Genomic DNA, 25,218 nt, shown 5'->3' with positions numbered 1-25,218 from the left:
GACTGGGGTCGGAGAGCAAGAAATTGGGAAGGTTGAGGATCAAGGGGGTTTCGCTTCACCTCAGGTATGCTTTTCCTTTTTCAGATGTTAAGTCAGCAGTTTTCTTCAAGGTGAGTCTGATTATTTTTTGCAATGTATAATTATAACATGTGCACACATGTAAAAATATTAAATAATAATTTTCATAAAATTTTTAAACCCATCAGAAGTGGTGATCCATGTTAGTACTATTTACTAAATATTATTTTCTCTACCAACAGGTAGCGAGTTGTGGCGCTATAACCACGGCAAATAGTGTCCAGGGCATTTGTGGAAATACAATGTCCCATCCCCGAGGGTCCCGGAGCACCAAAACTTCTTAGCATGGTGCTCCCATCGATTTATTGCTCTAACAAACAGGAACGTGAGCGGGGGATCCCCACGTTTCTTCCTCCCCTGTAGATTCAGAATTGTGTTGTTGTTTGAACATTCGTGCTCAAACTCAACCCACTTCAACGAATCATCTTTGCGGTAAACTTTACGCAGTTGGCCTGGCCGCTTTAACTTTTGTGATGTTTCAAAGCAATTTATTGCATTGGGGCACTGCAATTGTTAATATTGACAAGAGGATGCTAGGCGTTAATCAACCTAAGGCATTTTCCAGGATGCCCTCGAAAGACTGGCTGCGCTAGGGTTAGATTAGATTAGATTAGAATTTTAGATAACTCCGACTCCGACTCCGACTCCGGGTTATCAGAAATTTTCGGCTCCGACTCCGACTCCGACTCCAGCTCATAAAATTGAGGCGACTCCGACTCCGACTCCGACTCCAGCTGTTTGAGTTTTGACGACTCCGACTCCGACTCCGACTCCAGGTCCCCAAAAAGACCCGACTCCACCGACTCCGGCTCCGACTCCGACTCCGACTCCACAGCCCTGCATAAAATAATGCTAAATTTATTTTACACCCAGGCCTCTTACACGCAGCTGGATTACTACTTTATTTGCTGTGAATGTTTGTGTCCAATCAAGTGAATTAGCAAGCTTTATCTTCTTCAACACAGGCTTTTGGTTCTCTACAAGAATCAAATCATAAATGCTATTTGCTTTGAAATAATATTAAAGAATTCTTCTAGACAGCATCAAAACCATTTTCGAAACCAGACAGTTTTATTTATGCTTTGTAGAACTCAATTAGGTTTTTATTAAGCATACAATAAAACTACGGGTCCATTTTAGCTTTTTTGTTGATTTATCTCTTATTTAACTCAGCACCTAGGACTCATAAGCATATCGCATACATATTCTCAAGAGTTCTGCATAACCTCTTAAAATGAACAACAAAACTAAAATTGTTACTTGGTTTGAGCTTTTCTTACCCTCCTTTTTTTAGCATATGTGACATTTATGGGAATATTGGCAGTCTAGTTGTCAGAGCACTTTCATTTTGATGTGTCTCAATGCAAGATTTAAACAAGCATGGTCCATATTCTCTTCCCAGCCCAAATACATCTCTCGCTCTAATTTGTTTACCATGTTGCAATGTATTTGTGGTTTTCCACAAAAGAACGAAGGCACAAAAAACAGACTCTCAAACTCAGCCAGGTGCAACAAACATGTGGTCAATGTCGGGGTTGCTAGATTTCGGAACAGAATGAAAAGCCGTCGGTTTTTTTTCCGACAGGAGAAAGCGAGACACGGCTTTCCGGCGATGGGACACGTGGGAATTTTGGGTAGTTCGTTTTTTTCATTCGAGCACGACAAGGCAAGGATAACGAGTGTGCTTTTCGTGTCACCGCAACGGCAGCAGCTGACGATGCATGTGTACTTCCTGTGTTTTTGGGGGAAAGCATTTTTAGGAGCTTTTTTGTTGCCGTTCTCCATTTTGAGTCATGTGCCACGTGTGCAGCAGGTGGAAAAAGCCGGCAGGATGGATCGATCGAATGTTTTAGCGGACCTTGCGAGAAGGACCTTCCGGAAGAGTCATGGCGGCGGAAGCCTTTTCATTCTAAATTGATAGATTGGGGTATCAATTTGTGAGCTGGAAATTGCATCATCTATTTGAAAATATGTTGGGGTTATGTAAGCTCTTGGTACAAAGTAGCAACACGACTTTAAAGTCCTTAAAGTTCAACATTTTCTTTCCCAAAAACTTCCCCCACGAAAAAAAGAGAGAATTAAGTTTTACCACCAAATCCCTTGGCATCTGCACGGTCGAGTGCACACTGTGTTAAAATCACAAGAAAATAATAGCCACTCAGCGTTTTTAGCCTAAATCATGTTTCCACCAAACAAAGTCCCACCACAGAATCCCGTCAGCACACGAGTCCTCGACACTGGCCAAAATAAAGTCGAAAAAAACAGTGTCGAGAAAATAAAGCCTCGCTGGGGATTTTCCCTCCTTTTCGTATTATCTGGAAAATCCCCTCCCCCCCCACCAAACAGTAACTCCAGGTCCAGTTGAAAACGAAAGCTAACGAACTCACGTACTTTTTTTTCGTCGTTGTCGTGGTGGTGGCCAATTTAGCCCGCTTGTCCTCCGTGTGAGCCAACCGTCCCCCAAATTTCCACAAGGGGTGGTAACTCCGTTGTTCGGTGGTGGAAGGATAGCTAAATTTTACTTTTAATTAAAATATATTTGAATTTTATCGCGAGTTACCTCACACTTTCTTTCTGGTGTCTCTTTCTAGATGTTGCGTTTTGGTGCCAGTCTAGACTGGAAGGTGTTAGTCTTTGTTTTCTTTGGGTAGCGTTGTATGAACTTGTACCTGAGATACTGAGGGATAATGTTGTGTCTGTTATTTCTTCAGATGGAAAGATATTTGGCAAAAAGATCTCTTTGACTACAAATGTTTCGTATGCATGTTTTTCGATCAATTAGACCATTTCTAAAACCATTTTGAAAAAGGTTGAAAGAAATAATGTTTCCGAAAATTCCACCAAAACAATAGATTAAGGATAACAACTTAAATGACTAAATATTGAAAACAACAAAAAATAACTAATGAAGTAATTCAAAACAAATAATCTTACAGCAAAACCAAACATGATTGAAATTTATTGGGCAATATTTCTCTAGGTACAAATATTTTGGTTAAAAAAAACAGCTAGTGATTTTTTTTATTGAAAAAAACAAAATCTAGTAACATGCAAATTACAATACATCGAAATTTCACTGTAACGGCAATCTTTCGACTGCTTGAAATAAAAGTAAATGTGTGTGTTGAGTCGCGGGGGATGTCCTGAACCGGGCACCGGTTCTGTCAGCGGAGTGATTTAAAGAAAACTTCATTCTTTTCCACTCGCTACAAAACTAAAGTTTATTTATTAATAAATAACACTTCTAGTTCACAAAATTACAAAACTTACATCTTTGGTGTTTTTTCACAGCTGAATTCTTCAGCTGCGCCCGTGCTCCCGCTTACTCAAATTGTTTTGATCTAATTTTCTTTATGTCTAAGCGACAGCACGGGCACCAGTCAAACAATCACAAAACACTGACACTGACGCAGAACAAGGGGCTGCTTCGGACGCACTCCGTCGCAACAGTGTGTTATTTTGGAACAATTGTGTACAGGAAAATTACATTTAAAAAAAGCAATAGTTCATGGCACAATATATCAAGGGGTGATACCAAATATTCAATGCACAATTATATTATGAGTTCTTATTTGTGATCTATTTTTATCCGCTGAATTCCTGATTCAGCTATCCTTTGTTATTGAGATTTTAGAAATTTCAAAATCGGAACAATTTGCAAAATACCTCCAAAGCGCAGCACATTCAAACGAGATATTTACCAAAAAAGTGTTCACGTGGTTTATGGATGGTCCCTAAACGATTCAGTAATTTAAAATTAACTGAATGCTCAGTTAACTGATATTTGTCACTTTGTAAAATCACAGTAAAATGGTTGTCAAAACAACTGAAATGTCAGCAAAAGAAACTTCAAATTATTTTGCTGAAAATTCAGTAATTTTCTTGTGGCAGTTTGACAGATCATTTGCTAAAGATTCAGCAATCATTGATGGTATTTCATTTATCAAAAATTGATTTTGGTTGTCATTAAAATATTGTTATTAATTTATATATTTAATCAATCGTTCAAACCTAAAAAATAGGTGGTTAGTATCGAGGCATTTTTATTAACATTTTTCTTACCTTTGTTTCTAAACATCACAATACAAAATAATAAAAAAACAACACATTTGAAAGAGGAATTTCTCTCGGCAGCATCCAAACAATAAGTCAGAAGTGACATTCCAATTTGACAGATATGCAGTTACTGATTTTTCAGTAATGTTTTTGTTTATTACCGAGCAATTCCAGCCCAAAACAGGAATTTTTTAGGTACTTTTTTCTCGACCCTCTCCGATTTCAATGAAACTTTGTAGGCATGTTATCCTAGACATATATAAGCCATTTTTGTGTATATGGAGCCAGTTCCACTCGATAATGACATTTGAGAAGGGCGTACGTGTTTTCAATATTTTTGTATTTCGTAATTTAATTATTGCTGTATCTCGAAGCCGTTGCATCGTATCAAAAAGTGGTCAAAGACAAACTTGTAGGAAATTTGACGGGCTTTCTGAAAAAAATACACTGAAATAAAAAAACACTCCACCTTTATGAGATTTTTTGATTTTTAAGTTTAAAAGTTAAATTTTAAGGTGAGCCCACGATTTTTTTTCGCTCAAAATTTTTGTGAAAATAGTCTAAGATGTTACAAAAAGACTCACGAAAATGCAGGATGGAGCAACTGACCTAAAAAAATACAAAAATCACTTACTGGAACTGTTTTTTGAAAAGTGCTCTAAACGTCAAAATTTTCAAAAGCCGAATACGGGAATCGATTCTCCAGACAATTTTACATAAAAGTCTTCATATTGACCATTGTCCTAAGTCCAATCCTTGTGAAGTTACAGCGGTTTTAAAAATAAAAATGTTGAAAAAATAGGTTTTTTGATGGTTTTTGGCAATTTTTATATGACGGACTTGATTTTTCAGTTTCGAAAATATTTTTACCGAAAAGCTCGTCCAATTTCCCATAAGTTTGTCTTTGACCACATTTCAATTGGATGTATGGGCTTACAGATATAAGCTAATTTACTATCCAGGTTACTTTACTACACTGAAAAAATATTATGTTTTCAGTTATGAGCAATGTAATTAGCTTATATTTGTAAGCCCATACATTCAATTGAAATGTGGTCAAAGACAATCTTATGGGAAATTGGACGAGCTTTTCGGTAAAAATATTTTCGAAACTGAAAAATCAAGTCCGTCATATAGAAATTAGCAAAAACCATCAAAAAACCTATTTTTTCAACATTTTTATTTTTAAAACCGCTGTAACTTCACAAGGATTGGACTTAGGACAATGGTCAATATGAAGACTTTTATGTAAAATTGTCTGGAGAATCGATTCCCGTATTCGGCTTTTGAAAATTTTGACGTTTAGAGCACTTTTCAAAAAAACAGTTTCAGTAAATGATTTTTGTATTTTTTTAGGTCAGTTGCTCTATCCTGCATTTTTCGTGAGTCTTTTTGTAACATCTTAGGCTAGTTTCACAAAAAATTTTAGCGAAAAAAAAATCGTGGGCTCACCTTAAAATCTAACTTTTAAACTTAAAAATCAAAAAATCTCATATAAGTGGAGTGTTTTTTTATTTCAGTGTATTTTTTCGGAGTCCCGCCCGTGTGGATCAATCGGACCGCGCACTGGACTCACAATCCAGAGGTCGCCAGTTCGAATCCCGCGGCGGGCGCTCTAAAATTCTTTGTGTAAATATGGGTATTCGGCGCCGTCGCTCCGTGCCATACTTTCATACACTTAGGAGCCCAGGGCGGCGAAGTCCTTGTAGATAAAAAGGAAGATACTAGTGGTTGGTACTAGCAATGGTGGCCGACAGCTATAAAGTCAACTTCGTATTTTTTCGGAAAGCCCGTCAAATTTCCTACAAGTTTGTCTTTGACCACTTTTTGATACGATGCAACGGCTTCGAGATACAGCGATATTTAAATTACGAAATACAAAAATATTGAAAACACGTACGCCCTTCTCAAATGTCATTATCGAGTGTTACTGGCTCCATATACACAAAAATGGCTTATATATGTTTAGGATAACATGCCTACAAAGTTTCATTGAAATCGGAGAGGGTCGGGTACAACCGATTCCCTATTTGACATGGAATTGCTCTACCGAATTTCAGCAAATGTGATGATTACTGAATCGCATTCAGTTATTTATTTTACTGAAATGGCAACCTAAAATTTGCAGTGTTCGGAAACTCAGGCCAATTATTTTGCTACAAAAAGCTCATGAAAAGATGAATCCTATAAAAAGTTCTATAACAAATACTATTACAAAAATTTCAAAAAGGGGCAAAAAAAGTTTGTACACCTTTCGAAAAATTACCATAAATAAAGTTATTTGTTGACAAATCACCATAAATCCAGTGTCACAACTCCAAATAGGCATACCTGACTGATTAAAAATAATAATTTGTATTGAATATAAAGTTAACTAACTACTTAGTATGAAAGTTTATATAACTGTGGAAACTTTATTTAAAACTTATTATGATATTTAGATGAGCCCAGTTCGGTTCTCGTAGTCGACTCTTTTTGTTTTTTTTTTGGTTTAAGCGAGTGTTTTAAAGCGGGAATAAATTTACATTGTACCCAGCAAAACTAATCTTATATTATTTTCTATGTAGAAATGACGAAAATTTTCTTTTTTTCTTCCTAAAATTCAATCCACTGTCCAATTGAAAAAAAAAAACTCTCAAATCTTAACCCACTTGTCCCCACCCAAAATACCCACTCTTTATTTTTGGTCACCGCAGTGGGGGCGGTACGCGCGGTTACGCAGCAACATGCTGCCGCGAGTTTCTTCTTCTTCTTTTTTGTGGCGTTTTTTTGTTGTTGCGTGGGTGGAAGTTGCTGCCAAATGAGGGGTTCATTTTGGTGAACGAAGGAGAGTGTGGAGGGGATGAACAAGCAAAGTAGGAACTTGTTGGCTTTCACTCCACGACATGAATAATATATTAGGAGTATAATTTTCCAATTAGAAATTCAAAAACAAGTTTTTTACTTCTTCGTTTTCTTTCTTCGGTTGGGTTGGGTTGGGCTGCGTGGGTGGGGCAAAGTACGCGACTTTTGGTCACTTGGGGGCTGTGGGTGGCGAAATTTATTGAGTAATGGAACGGAATGGTTTTGGAGTGTTTGTGCTTCACGGATGTAATTGAACTGAAGTGTTGCGATGAAAGTTTAAGCGTCTTTTCAAATATAACTTCAGATTTAAGAGTTGTATGTTAAAGTTGAATTTATTAAATAAAATCTAGTGGAGCGTCATCCAAATCATCCGAAAGCTAATTTATTTCAAAGATCTTATTCAAACCCGGATTTGGTCATCCTAAAATATGTTTTACAAAAATTGGTTTTATATTTAAATGATTTAATTTGTTTGCTTTAAACACCCACTTTTATATTTTTTATAATCTCATTTAAAATTACCTTTTGCCTTTCTTACTAAAGAAAGGTATAGGTTTTACTTTAAGCCAGGACGTCATTTCCATCTTCGTAAATATGTCGATTCAGCATGAATTTTAAGCGGAAAAATTGCCAAAAAATCACACTGCATCGATTTTTGACGCTCTATCGATTCACCTTGACAGAACTCGTCTATCTCGAACCCTCGAATTTTGAGAAAATAAATTCCGTGGAGGTCGAGTGATGTTCGTATGTGGTAAAATTTTGCAAAATTTTGTGTCGCGCCGTTCTCAGCTCCCATATATCCGAATTCGATTCTTCTAAATGCAGATGAAAGCTAGTGTGCTGAACCTGGGCGAGTTGCCGCGCAAATTTCGAAATATCCATCTGTTTTCGGATGCGGCCAGACTTTTCAACAAAATACACAGTTTTCAAATGAAAATATGGTCAATTTTGTTCATTTTCATATATTTTATTTATCCCAAAAATTGCATTTTTCGAGCCCTACAACCTCCCAAATTTTCATCCAGATTCATAATATGGTTCTGGAGTTAGAGCCGTTTGATTGACCTACCATAAGAAAAAAAATCCCTAAAAAAAGGTAAAAGCCCACCTGGTGACCTTCGCCAACATTTTTAATTTCTGATTTTATTCGAAATTTCTTGCTACATTCATAGTACAGACCATGAGTGAGCATCTGAAACAAATTCGACATCGATCGACAATCCCGATCAATTTTTAGAACGATTTACTTTTTGCCTTTCTTACTAAAGAAAGGTATAGGTTTTACTTTAAGCCAGGACGTCATTTCCATCTTCGTAAATATGTCGATTCAGCATGAATTTTAAGCGGAAAAATTGCCAAAAAATCACACTGCATCGATTTTTTACGCTTCGTCGCCAAGTCGACAAGTTGTCAAGTTGAGCTTCGAATACTGGCGCGAGAATGCTGGCGCATCTATTTTGTGGCTCGACTTATACTCATTTTGTAGTAACTTGTCTACCGATGTTTCCTTCAATATGTAAGATATCGTAGCTTTTCGGTTTCTTTTGCCCTGTCCGTTTTTGCATAACTGTCCAATGTTTATGCAAGAACCTTTGTGACATAGGACATTCATCCGGCTACAATCAACTTGTTTCCCGTGCGCTTCTAAAATCGCCTAAATGTAGACTTCATTTTCGTAAGTTTATTTAACAGGGTTCATTGGATTCCAATAGGAGCTTTCTAAGCTTTTCATCGTTTATATCGTTTTCAAATTGTTCAATGCTGGCGACTCCAATGGCTTTCTTCCTAAGGTTCTCGCGATTGAGTGTGTAGTGGTGCGGTTGTTAAAAATAGCTATCTCTGACTCTGTCACTCTCGTAGAAGCTGAATGGCTAGCTTCCATGCACCGTTCGGCACACGCGGTTCACTTGTACCTCGGGTTTGCTTGTCTTGGTGCACTGGTACGATGAACCAAAACACCAACACAGTCACACAAAAGGGCTCATACCGAAACTAGAAAACCAAAACCGCGGTGTGCGTTGTTGGGAAGCTTGCTATGATCGCGTTTGTCATAATCGCTTGCTTGATTAGAAACGTTCAAACATATTGTACGATTAAAAATATTCTTTTGGTGAAAATTGCGTTTTTTATTTCTTTTGGAAATCATATCATTCATAATACTCATAATATCATCATAATACTTTGCTTTCATCATAAGACTTTCTTTTGTGCTGACGTTATAAATAAACAAAGTTGATGTTATTAATTGAAAGAAGTTCTACCATTGTTATATTCTTTAGTAAGAAAGGCTCTTTCTCACCCCAGGTGGGATTAAATCGGGTTTTTGCACAAAATTGCCGTTTTCATATATCACTCCAAACTCAAATTCTTTCAAAAAACAACAATCCCAAAAAACTCTGTCCCATTAACTTCGACTCAACAATTAGAAAAAGAACGCCCCTGGTAATTTGCGTTTCGCAACACATAAATGAATAATAATCACTTGTTGTAGAGCAAAAGAAGCAAAACAATAAAAAAATCTGGAAAAAAACCTTTTTCACATTTTTTTCCTTCTGGGAAGGAACCCCTCACCCGAAAAACAAAATCCACCGCACTGACCACTCTTTTCGGTGGTCCCCACGGAAGCCATAGATCCGGCGTCCGGTGTGCCGGCCCGGCCCCGCCGAGGTCAGATCCGTCCGCTTTGAAGGTAATTGTTAAGCGATTAACTTTTCTCCGCAACTCGAGCCACGGGGAGTGGATTTACCGTTTGGTAGAAGTGCCTTTCAAACAGTGGGTGATTTTGAGTGGGAAATTTGGTCAAAATTTGTCAAAGTGATTTCGTTATTTTTTATTGATTAGGATTGTTGTTCGTTAAAAATACATAAAAGAGTAAATTTTGATAAATTTTCACACAATCTTGCATGCAAGTTTGAACAAACCGGCACCGTTGTTGTTGCTTCTGTCACTCAAGCAAAAGGTTCAGCAGAAGAAGGTTTACTTTCTAGGAGTGTAATGACCTATAGAGTAGAACTATGTTTTAATACTAAATACGCTCTGATCCCAGATTTTCCTGAGGAAATTGTAAGTCTAAAAATAGATGGATCCCTTTGGTTTAGGCGGGGCCAGACAATGCCCAATTATCTAGAAATTTGGCCGCCAAGTTCTCTACCATTCTGAAATGGTTGATAGAAGCAGCGCGATGGCTGTCACCACCTAATATCCGGAACATCATCATAATGCAAGTCTAATACAAACTATACTTTCTCATAATTTCGCTGCCGGTCAACGACCTTGGATTGAAAGCACAGAATGACACAATCTTGCATGCAAGTTTGAACCAGGTATCATAATAACTAAAATCCCACAGTGCCTTCACAGCTTGTTAAGGTCGGGTGAAGCTGGTTCACGGCGGAGCAAAAAAAAAAAGATGAAATCCTCATAATCTCCTTATTTTTATCCCCTCTGGAGCAGCTCATCGACCATCACCGTGTCGTCGTCGAGGGACACCAGGTGAGCGAGCAAACTTTTTTTTTGTTGCTCAAAAAGGACCACAGGCGAGGTTGGGTCAAGCGCGCTTAAATTTCCCCGAAAATCTTCATTATCGGCCGCCGGAAACGATTTGACCGGAGGGGTTGATCTAGCCATGGGTTGGCCCAGGTGGGCCACGGAAATGGCCGGTTGCGACGTGATGTGGTTGATTTTTTTGGGAAGCTACCTTTTAAGCTGTTGTCTTTCCTGGGAATTATGTGCCATTGGGTCATTTTTAAAGATCAAGAATAAAGAATATAAATTTATAAAATATTTCTTAGTACTGAAACTAACCCAGTTTGAAAAAAGAAGGTAACAAGTTCAAAATCAACTAGTGTTAATAACACGATTTCCCAAAAACAGCACCAAAATCTCCTCCGTCAAAATCCGCGTCCTTGAAGGAAAACTCCAACCAAAGCAGTAAGTTTTGCCCTCCGGAGACACGCAACACAAAAAAAACTTCCACAAAACGAAAACGAGAGCCAATTCATCGACCACGGGGGCACCGGGAAAAGCGGAATCTTTGTTAATTACACCTGAATAGCCGCAATTAGGGGTGTTGATAAAGTTGATGAAGGTTGACCGGCCGGAGGGGACAAGGTCGAGCAGAGAGAGATAGAACGCGCCCGCGAAGATGATGATTTGATCAACGGGACGAGAACCGAAATGAGGGTTCCGCAGAAGCACTTTTGCGGGTGGAAGTGAAAAGGTACGCATCACTGCGTAGAGTTCTGGTGATTTGGTGAAGCATTCGGGAAAGCTAGGGCTGGTTCTGGAACCGTAAGTGGGAGAGAGTTTGTTCGATTTCAATGTATTACAACTTGAAGGTGAATCCAATAACATTTATGATGAAATTTAATTACAACAAAATGTTGATAAAACATTATTATTATTTTTAAGCAATATATTGTTTTAGTTTAGTTTTTTTAAAGGAAACATTTATAATATTAATTATAACTAAGGCTACCAACTCTTGCTGAGCAAAAATCCGTACAAAAACTGTCAATGAATTATTTAGATAAATTAAATTTAATAAATTTGAGAATTAAAAATATAAAACTGTGTCGTTTTTACAGCTAACAAATTTCACAAAATGCTATCAGAGTGCTTATGACTTGCACGTTTAAAAGTATTCATAAAATAAACCGTGATTTGAATCAAATCATTATGTTCTTAAATTTTTTTGTTAAACGTTTAAAAGTTTACGAAATGTCAAGTTTGCTTTTACGAATAATATCGTTCTTAGTGTTTTCACGAACACTTTTCCAGAGTTTTTTTTTATTGAAAAGGTCCTATAACATGTGAAACACAACAGTTTATAGGACCTTTAAAAAAACTCTAGATTTGTTAATTCAAATGTTCAAATGTTTTCACAAGTTTTAGAAAGCCTTTGGAAAGGGATAAATATATTTAGTAAGGAATTTCTAAAAGAACAATTCTAGAGTTTTTTTAAAAGGTCCTATCAACATATGAAAGACAATAGTTCAAAAACTCTAGAATTATTGATAATCAACCCCGGAAAACTCTCCCTTTTTAAATCAAACTCACAGAAAAATAACAATTTCTAGTTAACAAAAGCTTCGATCAAATCAAAAAAGCAATTCAATGATTAAAAAGTTGTTAAAATTCCGTACAAATCCGTAATATGCGTAAAATTCCCTACAAAAATTCCGGCCTATTAAAAATCCGCGAAGAGGTTCGAAAATCCGTATGGTAAGGAAAAAATCCGTACAGTTGGTAGCCTTAATTATAACACTGACTATTAATACTAAATATCAAGGAAAAAAATAATTCATTAAAAATGTTTTTTTTTCTTAAAACAATTTAAAGTATTTCCAATTAAATTCTGAAATAATATTCTGTAGCAAAATAAAACATTGACTATAAATATATATTATTCCAGCATATGTTACAATGCTAATCTTCGTGTTCTTTACTTTATAAAATGTTCAAATCTAACAAGAAGTATTATTTGATATAATGTTACCTTCGACAGTAAAATAACCAGCACCAGCACAGCGTATTTCAATTACGAAAATTTTGGTACCCTAACATGTATAGGTCATCGCTGAAATTTTCAAGTTATCGCAGTTTTAGTGAATTGCCAATTTTTGCCGTTTTTGTCATTTTCCCATTTTTGCGCGTGGCGCGTCGAAAAACCCAGTTTTTATTTTTTTTAAATCGTATCTCAGAAAATTGAAAACAAAACTTCACCATTTTTCGATACATTATGTAAAAATTTCCGAGGAATTAGGTAAAAATATTTTCAGACAAAGGCTCTTTGGTCCCGAGACCTTCAAAACAGCATTTTAAGTTTTCATACGACCTTTTCAAATGTTAAGCTAGATTTTTGGAACTTCTTATAATTTTTCCCAAATAGCCAAACTGATCACCTTTCTTTTACGTCTAAGACAGCTACAATCGGATTAAATGGCGCGGAGATACGATTTTTTGAAAAAAGTGGTTTTTGCGAAAATCGACGAAAATGGCAAATTTTCGGACCACCCTAACACGGCGTAGGTCACCCTAATGGCCAAACAAAAAAATACGGGTCTAATTATTTTGGCCAAGGAATTTCCAGAAAAAAAATTGAGCCCGATCGGAGAACTTTTTTTTGAATCGTGCTGTTTTCGTGGGGAATTGGCCTAAATGGTCCTGAGCCAAGAGTTGAAATTTATAATCATTACTGAACCATAGTTTAATTAACACGGTTCGACATGTAGTTTGGACAAAAATAAGCATCGCTTTTAAAATATTTTTTATTGAAAAAAAAAAACAACTCATGAAATTATTGACATTTAAAAATATTTGGTCAGAGGCAGAACTGCCAAGCATTTTGTGATACTGCAGTAATTTTTTTAAAGCTTAGATTTTGATTTTTTTAATTTCTGATCTCGACTAGGACTGAAACAAACAACCTAAAATACAATTTTTATATCAGAAATTTCATTAAAACGCTCAGAAATGACAGAAAAAAAATCAGTTCCCAAAATCGTGAATTGTGTTCCCGAATTCAAGAACCACGAAGAAATTTATTCATGAGTATGGTGCATTTCCAGAGTTTTTTTTAAAAAGGTCCAATAAGCTATTGTCTTTCATATGTTTATAGTTGTAACAAGTCGAGATTTGCACTATAAACGTGAATGTATTTCTTCGTGGTTCTCAAATTCATGAACACAATTCACGATTTCGGGAACTGACTATTTTCCGTGTAACTGTTTATACTTTTTTGCCTAACTTAAAATTTATTGCTTTCTGAGAATTAACTGTTCAAGTTTTGATTTTTCTTTGCGATGAAAATCGCTTTTTTTGCTTGTTTCATATTGCAAATTTTGTTGTTATTTTTGAATTGATTTAAATGTAATTTTTCATTAAATTTGTATTAAAAATAAATAAATTTTTATTGTAATTGTAATTTGTAATTTGTTGTTTTATTGGTTACAAAATGAATAAGATAAATTTAGCATCAATTCAGTGGTCAAGGTTTTGCTAGATGTTCATAAAATGTTTTCGATTTAAACATAATATTTGAAGGTTAAATTGCTTGTGACATTTGAATCTTCAAAATGAAATAATTAATATTAATATTATTATTAACTAATTAATAATCACTAGAATATTTGAAAATTCAGTTTACTTTTTTTAAGTACCTAAGCAACCAGCAAAACAAAATCCAAAGTCCCTCTTATGTACCGTGCCATCGATCTGCTGGAACTCCACGCAGAGGTGAAATCTTCCCCGGGAGCCAGTGGCTTTAACGCCGAGGCTTCCGATATGATTCCGTACAGTACCGCGTCGCCGCCAGGGGTTTCGTTAATAAAGTAATTAAAAGTTGATCAAGGAAAGTGGTTTCAGGCCCTGGGCCGCTATTAAGGCACACAGTGGATTTTCCTGACGGAGTTTTGCTCAAGTTTTCCGCAAGACTTGCTGAAGCTGTTGAACGTGGCGGAGCTTCTTTCTGGGTATGGGTTTGGACGCACGTGATTAATTGTCCATTGTTTGGGGGGCACAAATCGACAGTGATTATCACTTGAATTGGAGTTGTTTTGAGGTTTTGTCTTGTAATAACTTGTAGAACAAGAGATTTGAGGTTAAAACTTTTGCGAGAACTTTGAAAACTGTCGTCAGAAATATTCGACGATCACACATTTGTCAGACTTGAAAAAAGCAGCGACGCTTTAATAAGTCCACCGATTACAGCCCGAATGGTTTAATTCAATCAGCATAACTTGCAGCAAGTGGCCACGTGGTTATCGCTTCCGTAACCACGCGGTATCAAATTAGTCTGCGTGTTTCTTGGAGCTTAAAGGCGGAAGTTTCCACCGGCCCCGAACGACGGAAATGTTTGCTTTAAGCCAGCAACGAGAGGAGCAAGAGCATTTGGGTGCGCTCAAGGACAGAGCCATAAAACCAACCCACGGTTTTCCGTGGGCGTTTCTGAGGCTCTCTGGGACGGATATGGTGCACGCAGTGTGCTCTTTCATGGCGTTTACCTCGTTTGGAACACAGTAAAAAGATTTTTCACAAAAAATTTAGCAGCAGTTGGCTTAAAGCAGATTAAAAGCTAAATTAAAGCAGATAAATGCGAATATATGGCTGTTATCAAGCTATTAGAGAAACTTGCATGCAAATGAATCTTCAATGCAACATTGCACACAACCCTAACAACTCTTTTCAACTGTGTCCTACGCAACGGAGTGTTGCTCATTTGTTGCCCAGCCCGGTCTGGTCAAATTTATTTTTAGTTAATTACAGTTTCGCTACCTGTTCTGTTCTGGAAGGGGAGGCGCTGGCATTCCGGGTGGCTTATCGCGCGGCTTAACGTTCGTTTTATGACACCTGCTGAAAGTGAGACAACGAACCACACGGTTCAGGTCATGACCAAAGTTTAGCCTCAGCCTTACGACATACTTTGGAAAACAAATGAGATTGCTTCGTTTGAAATATTGTTCAGATAAATCTTCAAGATGTACCACACTTCTAACCAATCAGAGCCCCTCACTCACAAATCCGGATATACCCGACCATTTCCGCGTGCAATATGTCTCACCACGTGTGACAAATTGGTTCCAACCTTCTCCCTTAATTGCACCTGTCCTGTGAGTGCATGCGTGTTTGTTGTGGCAGGTTCCGTTCGTTTCGGTCGTTAATTAGTGCTCGTGTCACATTCAATTAACCGGTTCCCGGCTCCCAGCCCCCGTGAACATGACGGTTTTATTAATCGTGTTACGCGACGAAGAAAAACGAGCCCAAACACGCAACTTTGGGTGCACTCGCGGAGTTGGTGCGTTGTTTTTAACGACTTGGAAAATGCATTCTGCCGAGGATTGATGTAGATGATTGGATTTTAAGAAATTTGAAAGAGCAAAATCTAAAAAAAAGTTCTCCGATCGGGTTCGAACATTTTATGAAGGTTTCTTGGCTAAAATATTTAGACACGTTTTTTTTTGTTAGACCGTTAAGGTGACCTACGCCATGCTAGGGTGGTCCGAAAAAAAAATCGTATTTTTTTTTGCAAAAACCACTTTTTTCAAAAAATCATAACTCCGCTGCTGTTTTTAGTTGGCCTTTCGGGAAAAAATAGTTACGAGTCTCAAAAATCAAGCCTACATTTTAAAAAGTCGCATGAAAACTTGAAATGGTGTTTTTACCGTGTCTGGACCAAAGAGCCTATGTCTGAACATATTTTTTATCGGATTCCTCGGGGAATTTCACATAACAATTTAAAATATTTGAGGTGTCGACTTTTTAAAATAAGTGTATTTTGAAATACACCATACCAAAAATACAGTTTATGGAACCACCCTAGCACGGCGTAGGTCATCTTAACGACCTAACAAAAGAATTAGTGTATAATTATGTTGGCCAAGGAATCGATTTTTGAGAACGATCGGAGAACTTTTTTTCGGTTTATGCCCTTTTCAAATGGAATGGCTGTATTGCTAAAAAGCAATTACAAATTTGATGGCATAGTTAAAACGTTACTTAATCCACCTTTAGGTGGTTGGTGCCTTCCTCACATTCATAAAGTTAATACATTCAGTAAAAATAGCAACATTCCCCCTTAACATTCTTAACAAATCAACTTTATTACTAATTTCTTTTGATAGGGTTCGCAGACCTTCAATATTCTGGCTCATCGGCAAGGTCTGATAAAAAACCTATCCAACGATAGTTCGCATGGAAGATTCAGACAATATTTCTATCACAAAATCTGAAATCCGGCCTCCAAAAAGTGTATAAACAACACTTAAGTGCTAATTACTAGGGTTAGTGAATTTTCACGATTTCGCGGACAGCGTGAAATTCGTGAAATTTGATGATTTCCGCGAAATCCCGTGAAATTTAGCATTGTTTGTCTAACGAGTGCTTAAACATAAAAAAACACCTTTTTATTTAAATTTTATTAGTATTAAATTGTGATATGAACCTTTACAGCATTGTTAGGGTAGCGAAACATACATTAACATAAAATCGCTGCAACATTTATAAAGAAAGGAATGCTATGAATACTTAAATTATGTAAACAAAAATCAGTAAAAAAACATTCTGTGAATCATCAAGTTGTCCCTAAATGTACTGACAGTAAGACTACCATTTTACTTTAAAGATAGAATTTTAACAAAATTTAAAAATATATTTTTGACCCCTAAAAACAGGTTTTTCAAGCACAATGGAGTTTTTTCTGAGTCTGAGTCGATATTTGATGATTTGATTTGATGGTTCTCGTGAAATTTTAGAATTTCCAGTGTCAAAAAAAATCATTTAATTTATCATGTCGGTTAAAAAAACAGAGCACAATTTTTATAATTTTTTAAATATTTGTTTAGCAAATTTTGTAGTTTCTTGAGAAGATAACAAGTTTCTTGAGTTACAGATAATTTTATTTTTAACCGTTATTTTTTTCAATTCAATTTGTTTTGCCTTTTTGAAAAGGGAGATCACAACTTTTAAACATATTTGCAGCAGACCAAATTTTGCAGAAGATAAAAGTTATTTTAAACATTTTGGCTTAACAAGACTTAAATCTTGTATTGATATAGAAAAAAAAATCTTTAGGTTTATAAGTCGATTATTTTGAAAAAGTAACAACCATTCAATTAATAAGAATACACAAGCCCTACATTTATTGATGTCAACAATCTTACGTGACTAAAAAAAGCAAAGAAATTATGTTAAGATTTGCTCGCATTCAAAATTGGTTAAGTAAATTTATATGTGGTTTATCGAAAAATAATATAAAATGAAGCATAAACAGTAGTTTATGTAATTTTAACATAAACTTTTCAAGGTTATTTTTACATTTTTCATGTTCCGTGAAATTTCCGTGAAATTTTGTGTTTTGAAATTATGGTCCCCGTGAAATTTCCAATTTTTGAGCGTGAAAAATCACTAAGCCTACTAATTACTTTTGATAGGGTTGTCAGATCCTCGATGTTTTATGCTCATTTGAAAGGTCTTTCGATTATCTAACTAACAATGGTTCGTTGGACCTGGACATCATTTTTATTGAAATATCTGCACAGCAAAAAATCCGATGGTTAAATCGCATGCCAAAGCATGCACATCACCTTCGTCAAAATAAACACTTAATATTACTCACTGCATGTACAATTTTTGCAAACACAAAAAAAAGTTGCAACCAACGGGATTCAAACCCAACACCAACAGTAAGGACTGGCGCCTTAGTCCTGATGGGCTACATGTTTCAGGATGTAAAATCACATAAAATTGCATAAAATTGCATAAAATAATGCAATATTTATTTTACACCCAGGCCTTTTACACGCAGCTGGATTACTACTTTTTTAGCTGTGTGAGATCCGGCCTCCAAAAAGTGTATAAATTACACTTAAGTGCTAATAACTTTTGATAGGGTTGTCAGATCTTCGATGTTTTAGGCTCATTTGGAAGGTATTTCAATTATGTAACTAACGAGGGGTTGCATGATGGACCCGGACATCATTTTCATTGAAATATCTGAGATCCGGCCTCCAAAAAGTGTTTAAATAACACTTAAGTGCTAATAACTTTTGATAGGGCTGTCAGATCTTCAATGTTTTGGGCTTATTGGAAAGGTACCTTTCTGAAACTGTATAACATGATAGGTTTTCTTGCAAAAACCACCCTTTTAACAATCTTCCGGACATACGCCAAAATCGTTTTTTTAGCATAACTTTTGAAGTACTTAACTAAACTTGCTGATTTTAAATAGAGACCTATGGGACCCCAAGACGGATCGAATGAGACTAATACGGTCAAAATCCGTTCATCCAGTCCGGAGATAATCGAGTGACACCCACCTACACACATCCACACAGACATTTGCTCAGAACATGATTCTGAGTCGATATGTATACGTGAAGGTGGGTCTACGAGGTCAAATTAATAAGTTCATTTTTCGAGTGATTTTATAGCCTTTCCTCAGTAAGGTGAGGAAGGCAAAAAGCATGAAGAAATGAAGGCTTTAAGATTTTTTTGTTTAATTGCACTTTAAAAATGTAAAATTTTAAAAATTTAATTATTGCCTCAACTAAAATTAAATTGATAAGGAAAAAACTTTACAAATTACATTCCAATTTAAAATCACATAACTTTTGCAAAGCCAAATAACTTTTCAGTATCTATATGAAATTTGATGTCTTGTACCGTTTAAGTAATAGCCTCTTAAAATTTATGTTTCGGTAATAAAATATTTTTTACCTGGTAGATGTTATGACCAAGCTTAAAAACGCTTAAAAATGTTTTCACAAAATTCATACAAATTTGTTAAAATTACATTGAAGATTTCAAAAAATGGTTGCTGAAATACAGCCTTCGAAAGAAAAGCAAATAGGAAAATTAAGTAGTTTTGATAACTCAGCAAATATGCGTCCAATTTTTATTGTCAAAATTGAAACTTTCATGCAATTTACTTTCTTCCAGATAAAACATATTTAAACCAAGTGGACACTTTTTTGAAATCTTAGACCCCACTCGTGGAAAATTTCCAAACAAATCTTTTTTTTTGTATAGAAATAGTAGTGCGTCCATCCCGGGAAATCCCGGGACAAAAATCCCGGGATTTTTGCAAAACCGGGAATTCCCGAATCCCGGGATTTTTGTCGAAATTTCCCGGTTTTCCCGGGATTTTTATAATAATTTAACAAATTCACGGAACTCGTCAACACTCAAAATAAAAAGTATCCTTTTTCAACTTCATCCATCGTCTCTCTTTCGAAAAGGTTCAACCGTTCAACGGTTTTGAGTAATTTGAGATACCCTTTTGAAAAGAGTGACAACGGGTGCAGTTGAAAAAGGGTAAAAAGTTGCATGAATAGTTAGTTTAGTTCTAATTTTGAGTGTCTGCAAAATGCAATGTTGTGTGAGGTATAGTAAACTCACTTATGAGTAGAAATGTTTGCGCACACCTCATTTTTTCATTCACGCGCTGTCAATCGTTTCGTTCGCCATTGTTTGCTTTCGCATTGACTTGCGCAGTTGTGAATTTGATCTTAGTCTACATTTGCCCGAGTAATTATTCAAAATGAACTGTAAAATTAATGATAATAATAGTTTGATTTTAGAACAATGGCAGATATTTGGTCATTGTACGACAAACTGGATGGTGAGCGAGCACAGTGCAAAAAGTGTCCGAAGACCATTTCTTGCAAGGGAGGCTCAACGAGTGGACTCTTGCGTCATGGAGTTAACGTACACAACTTCCGGGTCAAGCGTCGTATACCGGAATCAGTTGATCAACCCGAAGATGTCCCGAGTGGTTCCAAGCAAGCAAAAAGCAGTACCTCCAAACAGTCGACGATTGAACCGTTCATTCATAAAAAGCCCATGAATGAAATGGTTGCTCGGCTGGCGGCTCAAGATGGGCTGACCATCAGTGCTATTACAAACAGTAAATTCATACGTACTTCATTTGCCCAACGAGGTTACCAGCTGCCGTTATCAAAAACGTCCGTGATGAAATTGATTCACGATTACTACGAGATCGCTAAACAACAGACCGTGCAACAGATTCAGGATAAGCTCGCCGAACTGCACTTCTTGAGCATCACGCTGGATGAATGGACAAGTTCTGGCAACCGGAAGTATTTGAACGTCAACGTTCATTTTGGGGACGGAGCGTTCTTCAATCTTGGACTGGTTCGCGTGAAGGGATCGTTTCCGGCAGAGAAAATTCTCGAAGCTGTTGATCAACATTTGGAGTGCTTTGCGATCCGCGACCGCAACGTAGCAGCGGCAACATCCGATGCCGCTAAGGTGATGGAGAAATTTGGGAAACTGGCTACGTTCAAGCACCAACTTTGCTTTAATCACGGTTTGCACTTGGCCGTATGCGACGTGATTTTCAAATCTTCGGAGACCCCAGGCGATCTCTTGGAGGAGTCGGATTCGGACGATGAGGATTGTGATTCAGAAGAATCTGATGACTCCAAGGACGCAACAATACCTGGTGAGAATCTGTCGAAATCCAACTATAAACATTCAGCTTATTGATTTTCTTCATTATTTTAGGATTGTACAACTCGTCAAATTACCGGCCAGTTCTATTGCAGATCCGAAATATCTGCAAGCTGTTCCGCCGATCCCCGGTCAAAAACGCGATTCTGCAGAAGAAAGTTGTCCAAGAATTCGGCAAACCGCTTCAATTGATCCTTGACGTGAAGACGCGCTGGAACAGTACAGAGCAGATGTTGGCGCGTTACATGAAACTACATGGTTGTGTTGCTGAAGCTTTAAAAGAGCTTGAAGACTTGGCACCAGTTTCGACCTCCGACTTAGAATCGATTTCTCAGCTGTACGATGCACTTCAACCGGTTCGTGTCGTTTCCGAACGTTTAGGAAAACGTGACGCGAACCTTCTGACGGCGGAAAGCAGTCTGAACTTTTTAGTTGCAAAACTGGAAAAATTAAACTCAGCTGTGTCGCGCCAAATACTTGATGCGGTGAGACTGCGAATTAACCAGCGCCGAAACATTGGAATTACCTCGCTGATCAAATTTCTGAACAATCCTAATGATTGGGAATCAAACTCGGCGTTCCCACTCTTGTCACGCTCAAATTTGTTCAAGTTTGTAAAAGAGGACTGCTTGGATTTGATCAAGTGGCATTCAGATGATGTGAATGGAACAAATGCTGCAGAATCCGACTCGGACTTGCAAGCGGAACCCAAATCCATTCAGGATGAGCTTGCCGCTTTCATCAATGGAAAGGCTGAAGGACCGTCCAACAAGCAATCGACCACAAAGGCGAGCAAGTCTAGTATCATCCATAAGGAGTTAACACTGTTCGAAATAACCGGAGAGCTAACTTTCGGACTGAAGTCGCTGTTCAATGGGTTGAAATCAATCAAACCTACGTCTACCGATAGTGAGCGGGTCTTTGCCGATGCAGCAAACATCTGTACCAAGAAACGCACGAGCTTGGCAGACAAGAGCATCCACGTGATCTGTTTCTTGAAGTCTTTCTTCCAAACTAATGTTTGACTCGTTTGTAGTTTTTACAGATTAATGCAGAATAAACACAGTTGATGCACTAAAATATCATGTTTTGAGTTTTTAATGGAAAAAATAGAGGAAAGCAAAAATCCCGGGATCCCGGGAAATCCCGGGAAGTTGAAAAAAAAAATCCCGTTTCCCGGGAAATTTGAAACCCGGGAAATTTGGACGCCCTAAGAAATAGTAAATTGAAATGAAAAAATAATCACTACATGTAAGACGCTGCTACAAACAACACAAAGAAAACCTTTTTTTGATTTATACATTCTCGTTCTAGATTTGAATATTTTCTAAAACAAACATGGCCGCCAAATGGCCGATCGGGAATGATGCCTTTCAGAGCTTAAGATATAATTTTACCTCAAATTAGACTGAAAAAGTGCGTTACACCAGAAAAGTGGTAAAATTACACATTTCCAAAGGTAAAATTGCACATTTCCTGGCGTAATGTTACTTTTTCAGTATAAATCCAGGTAAAATTACACCATAAAGAGGTAATATTCAACCTTCCAAGTTCCATTGTTACTGTTTGTAAAAAAATATGTAAATTTGGAAGGTGTATTTTTGAAATTCGAATATTTACTTTGGAAGGTGTATTTTGGAAGCTTGATGATAAACACAGCAATAAAAATAGTAATCCAGCTGCGGTTAAAAGGCCTGGGTGTAAAATATATTTTGCATTATTTTATGAAATGATATGTAATATTACACCCAAAACAATGTAGCTCAGCAGTAAGGAAAACCTACTTGACCGAAATGTCGGGCTGATATACGCGCTTATCCTTTCTACACTTCATCGGTCTGATGGCCGAGTGGGCTAAGGCGCCAGTCCTTACTAATGGTGCTGGATTTGAATCCCGTCGGTTGCTTCTTTTTTGTGTTTACAATTTTTTTTACGGATTTTACCATCCGATTTTTTGCTGTTTAAGTTTACCTCAATTTCGACTGAAAAAGTGGCATTACATCACAAAACAGGTGAAATTACACATTTGCAGAGGTAAAATTATACATTTTCTGACATAAAAGTTGTATTCCTTCCCAGATGTAATGTTACCATGATTTTTTTTTACTGGGCACCTAAATATACACGTACGACCTCCCGAAGCCCGCCAAAACATCAAACTTACCGTTCTGATTCTCCGCTATGTTGGTGTAATAGATCGGCGCAACGCACGCCTCTGTCGGGCTGGTCGGCCCGGCGCTGCTGCTGCTGGTGTCCTCGATGTGGTGTATCACCCCGCCCATCTGGCCACCCCCGGGCGAACCCAGCGTAACCCCACCTCCCCCGGCGGGTCCTCCACTGATTACGCTCACGCTGTTCAGTATAATCACATTTCCGGTTCCCGGGGTCGCTCCCTGGCCGACAACGGGACCGCAGATGACCCCGGGTGACGCTCCCAGCGTGGCCATGGTGCCGTTATGATTCACAATCACATTTCCCACTTCCGTCGGCGTTCCGACCGTTGTGGTGGTGGTGGCGCCCACACCGGTACTTCCACCGGTGCCCGCGCCAATAAACGTGACCTGGTGGGGGCCATTAGTGGTTGGGAAGCGGCCAAAGGCCGGGACCGCGGTCTGCTTCTTCACGATGTAGCAACGGGGCATGGTGCGAGGTGTGCCTAATAACGTTATTTATGCCCGTGGGATATTCACCTGGAGATCACAGACAAACAGACGTGACTCTCCATACAAATTATTTTTGAAATCCATCGTCCTTCATCAAACCACCAAAATCACGGCGACACCAGCGCTGCCTGGTGAGCTTATGCCGAAGCGCAGTCCAAACATACCAATACAAACCCATTACTGTCATGTGTCATGTTAGTGTATGCGTGAGACAATCAAGCCTTAACGATTGTAAACATTAACAGCTGTTTCAAAATAATGTTGTTTTTGCTGAACATCAGTAACAAAATCAAAATAAATAAATCAAGACCGACGGCCGAAAATGACGGTGGGTCGGTTCCACGGTCGGTTCCGTTTCCAATGGCAGAACCTCATGAGGCAAATCATGCGGCAGCACCTGCAGCGATGCAAGACAAACACAATGACAGAGACCACACCACTGGTCCTCCCCGTTGCTTGCATGTTCCGTCTAAGATTCCTCCTACACCGAAAACATGAACCATTACACCTGACACCATCATCAACAAGATATCCCGGTCACGAAAACACCAGTAGTGGCCGCCGGAATAGGAAAATCCAATTCAAAACTAACGCGAATTGATCCCCACGATGGGCGTTTGGAAACATCTGCGGGGAACGTGTCCACGGCGCAATTAAGTTGCCAGCCAACAAAACCAAAAGGGCCGAATGAGACGAACAAAATCGCGAAGAGTGGCGCTCACGATCGACGCAACATCGTCAAAATGCCAAAAGGACGACCAGCAGCAGCAATCTGAGCAGCAGTCCACGAAGGATAAGCAGGTTGCTCCGAAGGAGATGACTCCACCACAGGATCCGGCTTTCTCCGCAGCAGCGGGCGCCTTAGCAGCAGCCTCGACTGCCTCACACGTGCTCACGCTCAACTTAAAAACAAAAAACACGCCATCACACACACTGAGAAAAGACGGGCGAGCTGTCACGACAGCAGCGCCATCAGCGCCGGGTGAGTGGATGCCGAAACAAAATTGAATTTGAAATAACCGTTTTTGGAGGACGATGGTTCGGCACTCGAGTGTCCCGTCTGTTTGTCTGTGTGGAGATGGTGTCCCACCTACCCCGCGCACAGTGGCTAATAAATCGATAAAAATAAAACTTGTTCCGAGCTGGACGGGGGGTGGCCCGGTGGTGGCGGCGACGGGACGTCCGAAAAACAACACACTTGTTGGATTTATGAAATATGTTTTAATGGTTCACCCGCGCGCGCTCTTCCTTCCCTTTTTTTCCTCCACCAGGTGGCGCTGATTCCTCCTTTACGCCCGAAAGTAGGCTACTGGTGTTGGTGCCGTCGTCGCCGACACATGTGCGCACCAGAGCGAGACAGAGAGCGCTGTTGTTGATTTTTGCGCGCTGTAACGACGACCTGTTTGTGTATTCTGCGCTCACACCTGCGTGTGTTTGTGTGGGTGCGTTTGAACTGTCAAAATTGTGTCCGAGGGGGTGGTAAGTCAATGTGTGTATTTATGTGTTTAGGGAAAACAATCGTAAAACACTTGTTGTTATGCACTGGGGGTAGTGAAATTGCTTTTTTGTTTCGATCGTTCTCTCTCGCTCGCTCTCTTTTTGCTCG

The 25,218-nt window shown here is 38.2% G+C and overlaps 2 protein-coding genes across 2 annotated transcripts in view; one reads left to right on the top strand and one right to left on the bottom strand.

The window, feature by feature from the left end:
• The window catches only part of LOC120416524 (mucin-5AC-like), a 78,394-nt gene extending 54,753 nt beyond the window's left edge, over positions 1–23,641 (bottom strand). Inside the window, exon 1 of the mRNA XM_039578240.2 lies at positions 23,114–23,641. Coding sequence (XP_039434174.1) covers positions 23,114–23,591 — 478 coding nt within the window. The 5' untranslated portion in view covers positions 23,592–23,641. The remainder of the gene's footprint in view (positions 1–23,113) is intronic.
• On the top strand, positions 19,547–22,023 carry LOC120416525 (uncharacterized). Its single transcript, XM_039578241.2, has 3 exons — positions 19,547–20,004; positions 20,058–20,941; positions 21,004–22,023. Exons 2-3 carry the CDS (start codon positions 20,062–20,064, stop codon positions 21,972–21,974), a joined length of 1,851 nt encoding a protein of 616 aa, XP_039434175.1. The 5' UTR covers positions 19,547–20,004; positions 20,058–20,061; the 3' UTR covers positions 21,975–22,023.
• Positions 23,642–25,218: the final 1,577 nt, after the last annotated feature.

Source organism: Culex pipiens, chromosome 3 (genome assembly GCF_016801865.2).
Source record: "Culex pipiens pallens isolate TS chromosome 3, TS_CPP_V2, whole genome shotgun sequence".
NCBI lineage: Eukaryota > Metazoa > Arthropoda > Insecta > Diptera > Culicidae > Culex > Culex pipiens.
The sequence above is the reverse complement of the archived record's forward strand: the minus strand, read 5'-3'. Positions and strand labels throughout refer to the sequence as shown.

Bases quoted from the DNA above. Each gene is read 5' to 3' on its own strand.
- LOC120416525 (XM_039578241.2), top strand. From the start codon at position 20,062: ATGGCAGATATTTGGTCATTGTACGACAAACTGGATGGTGAGCGAGCA. The intron at 20,942-21,003 runs GTGAGAATCTGT...TCATTATTTTAG, and splicing joins CAAGGACGCAACAATACCTG to GATTGTACAACTCGTCAAAT.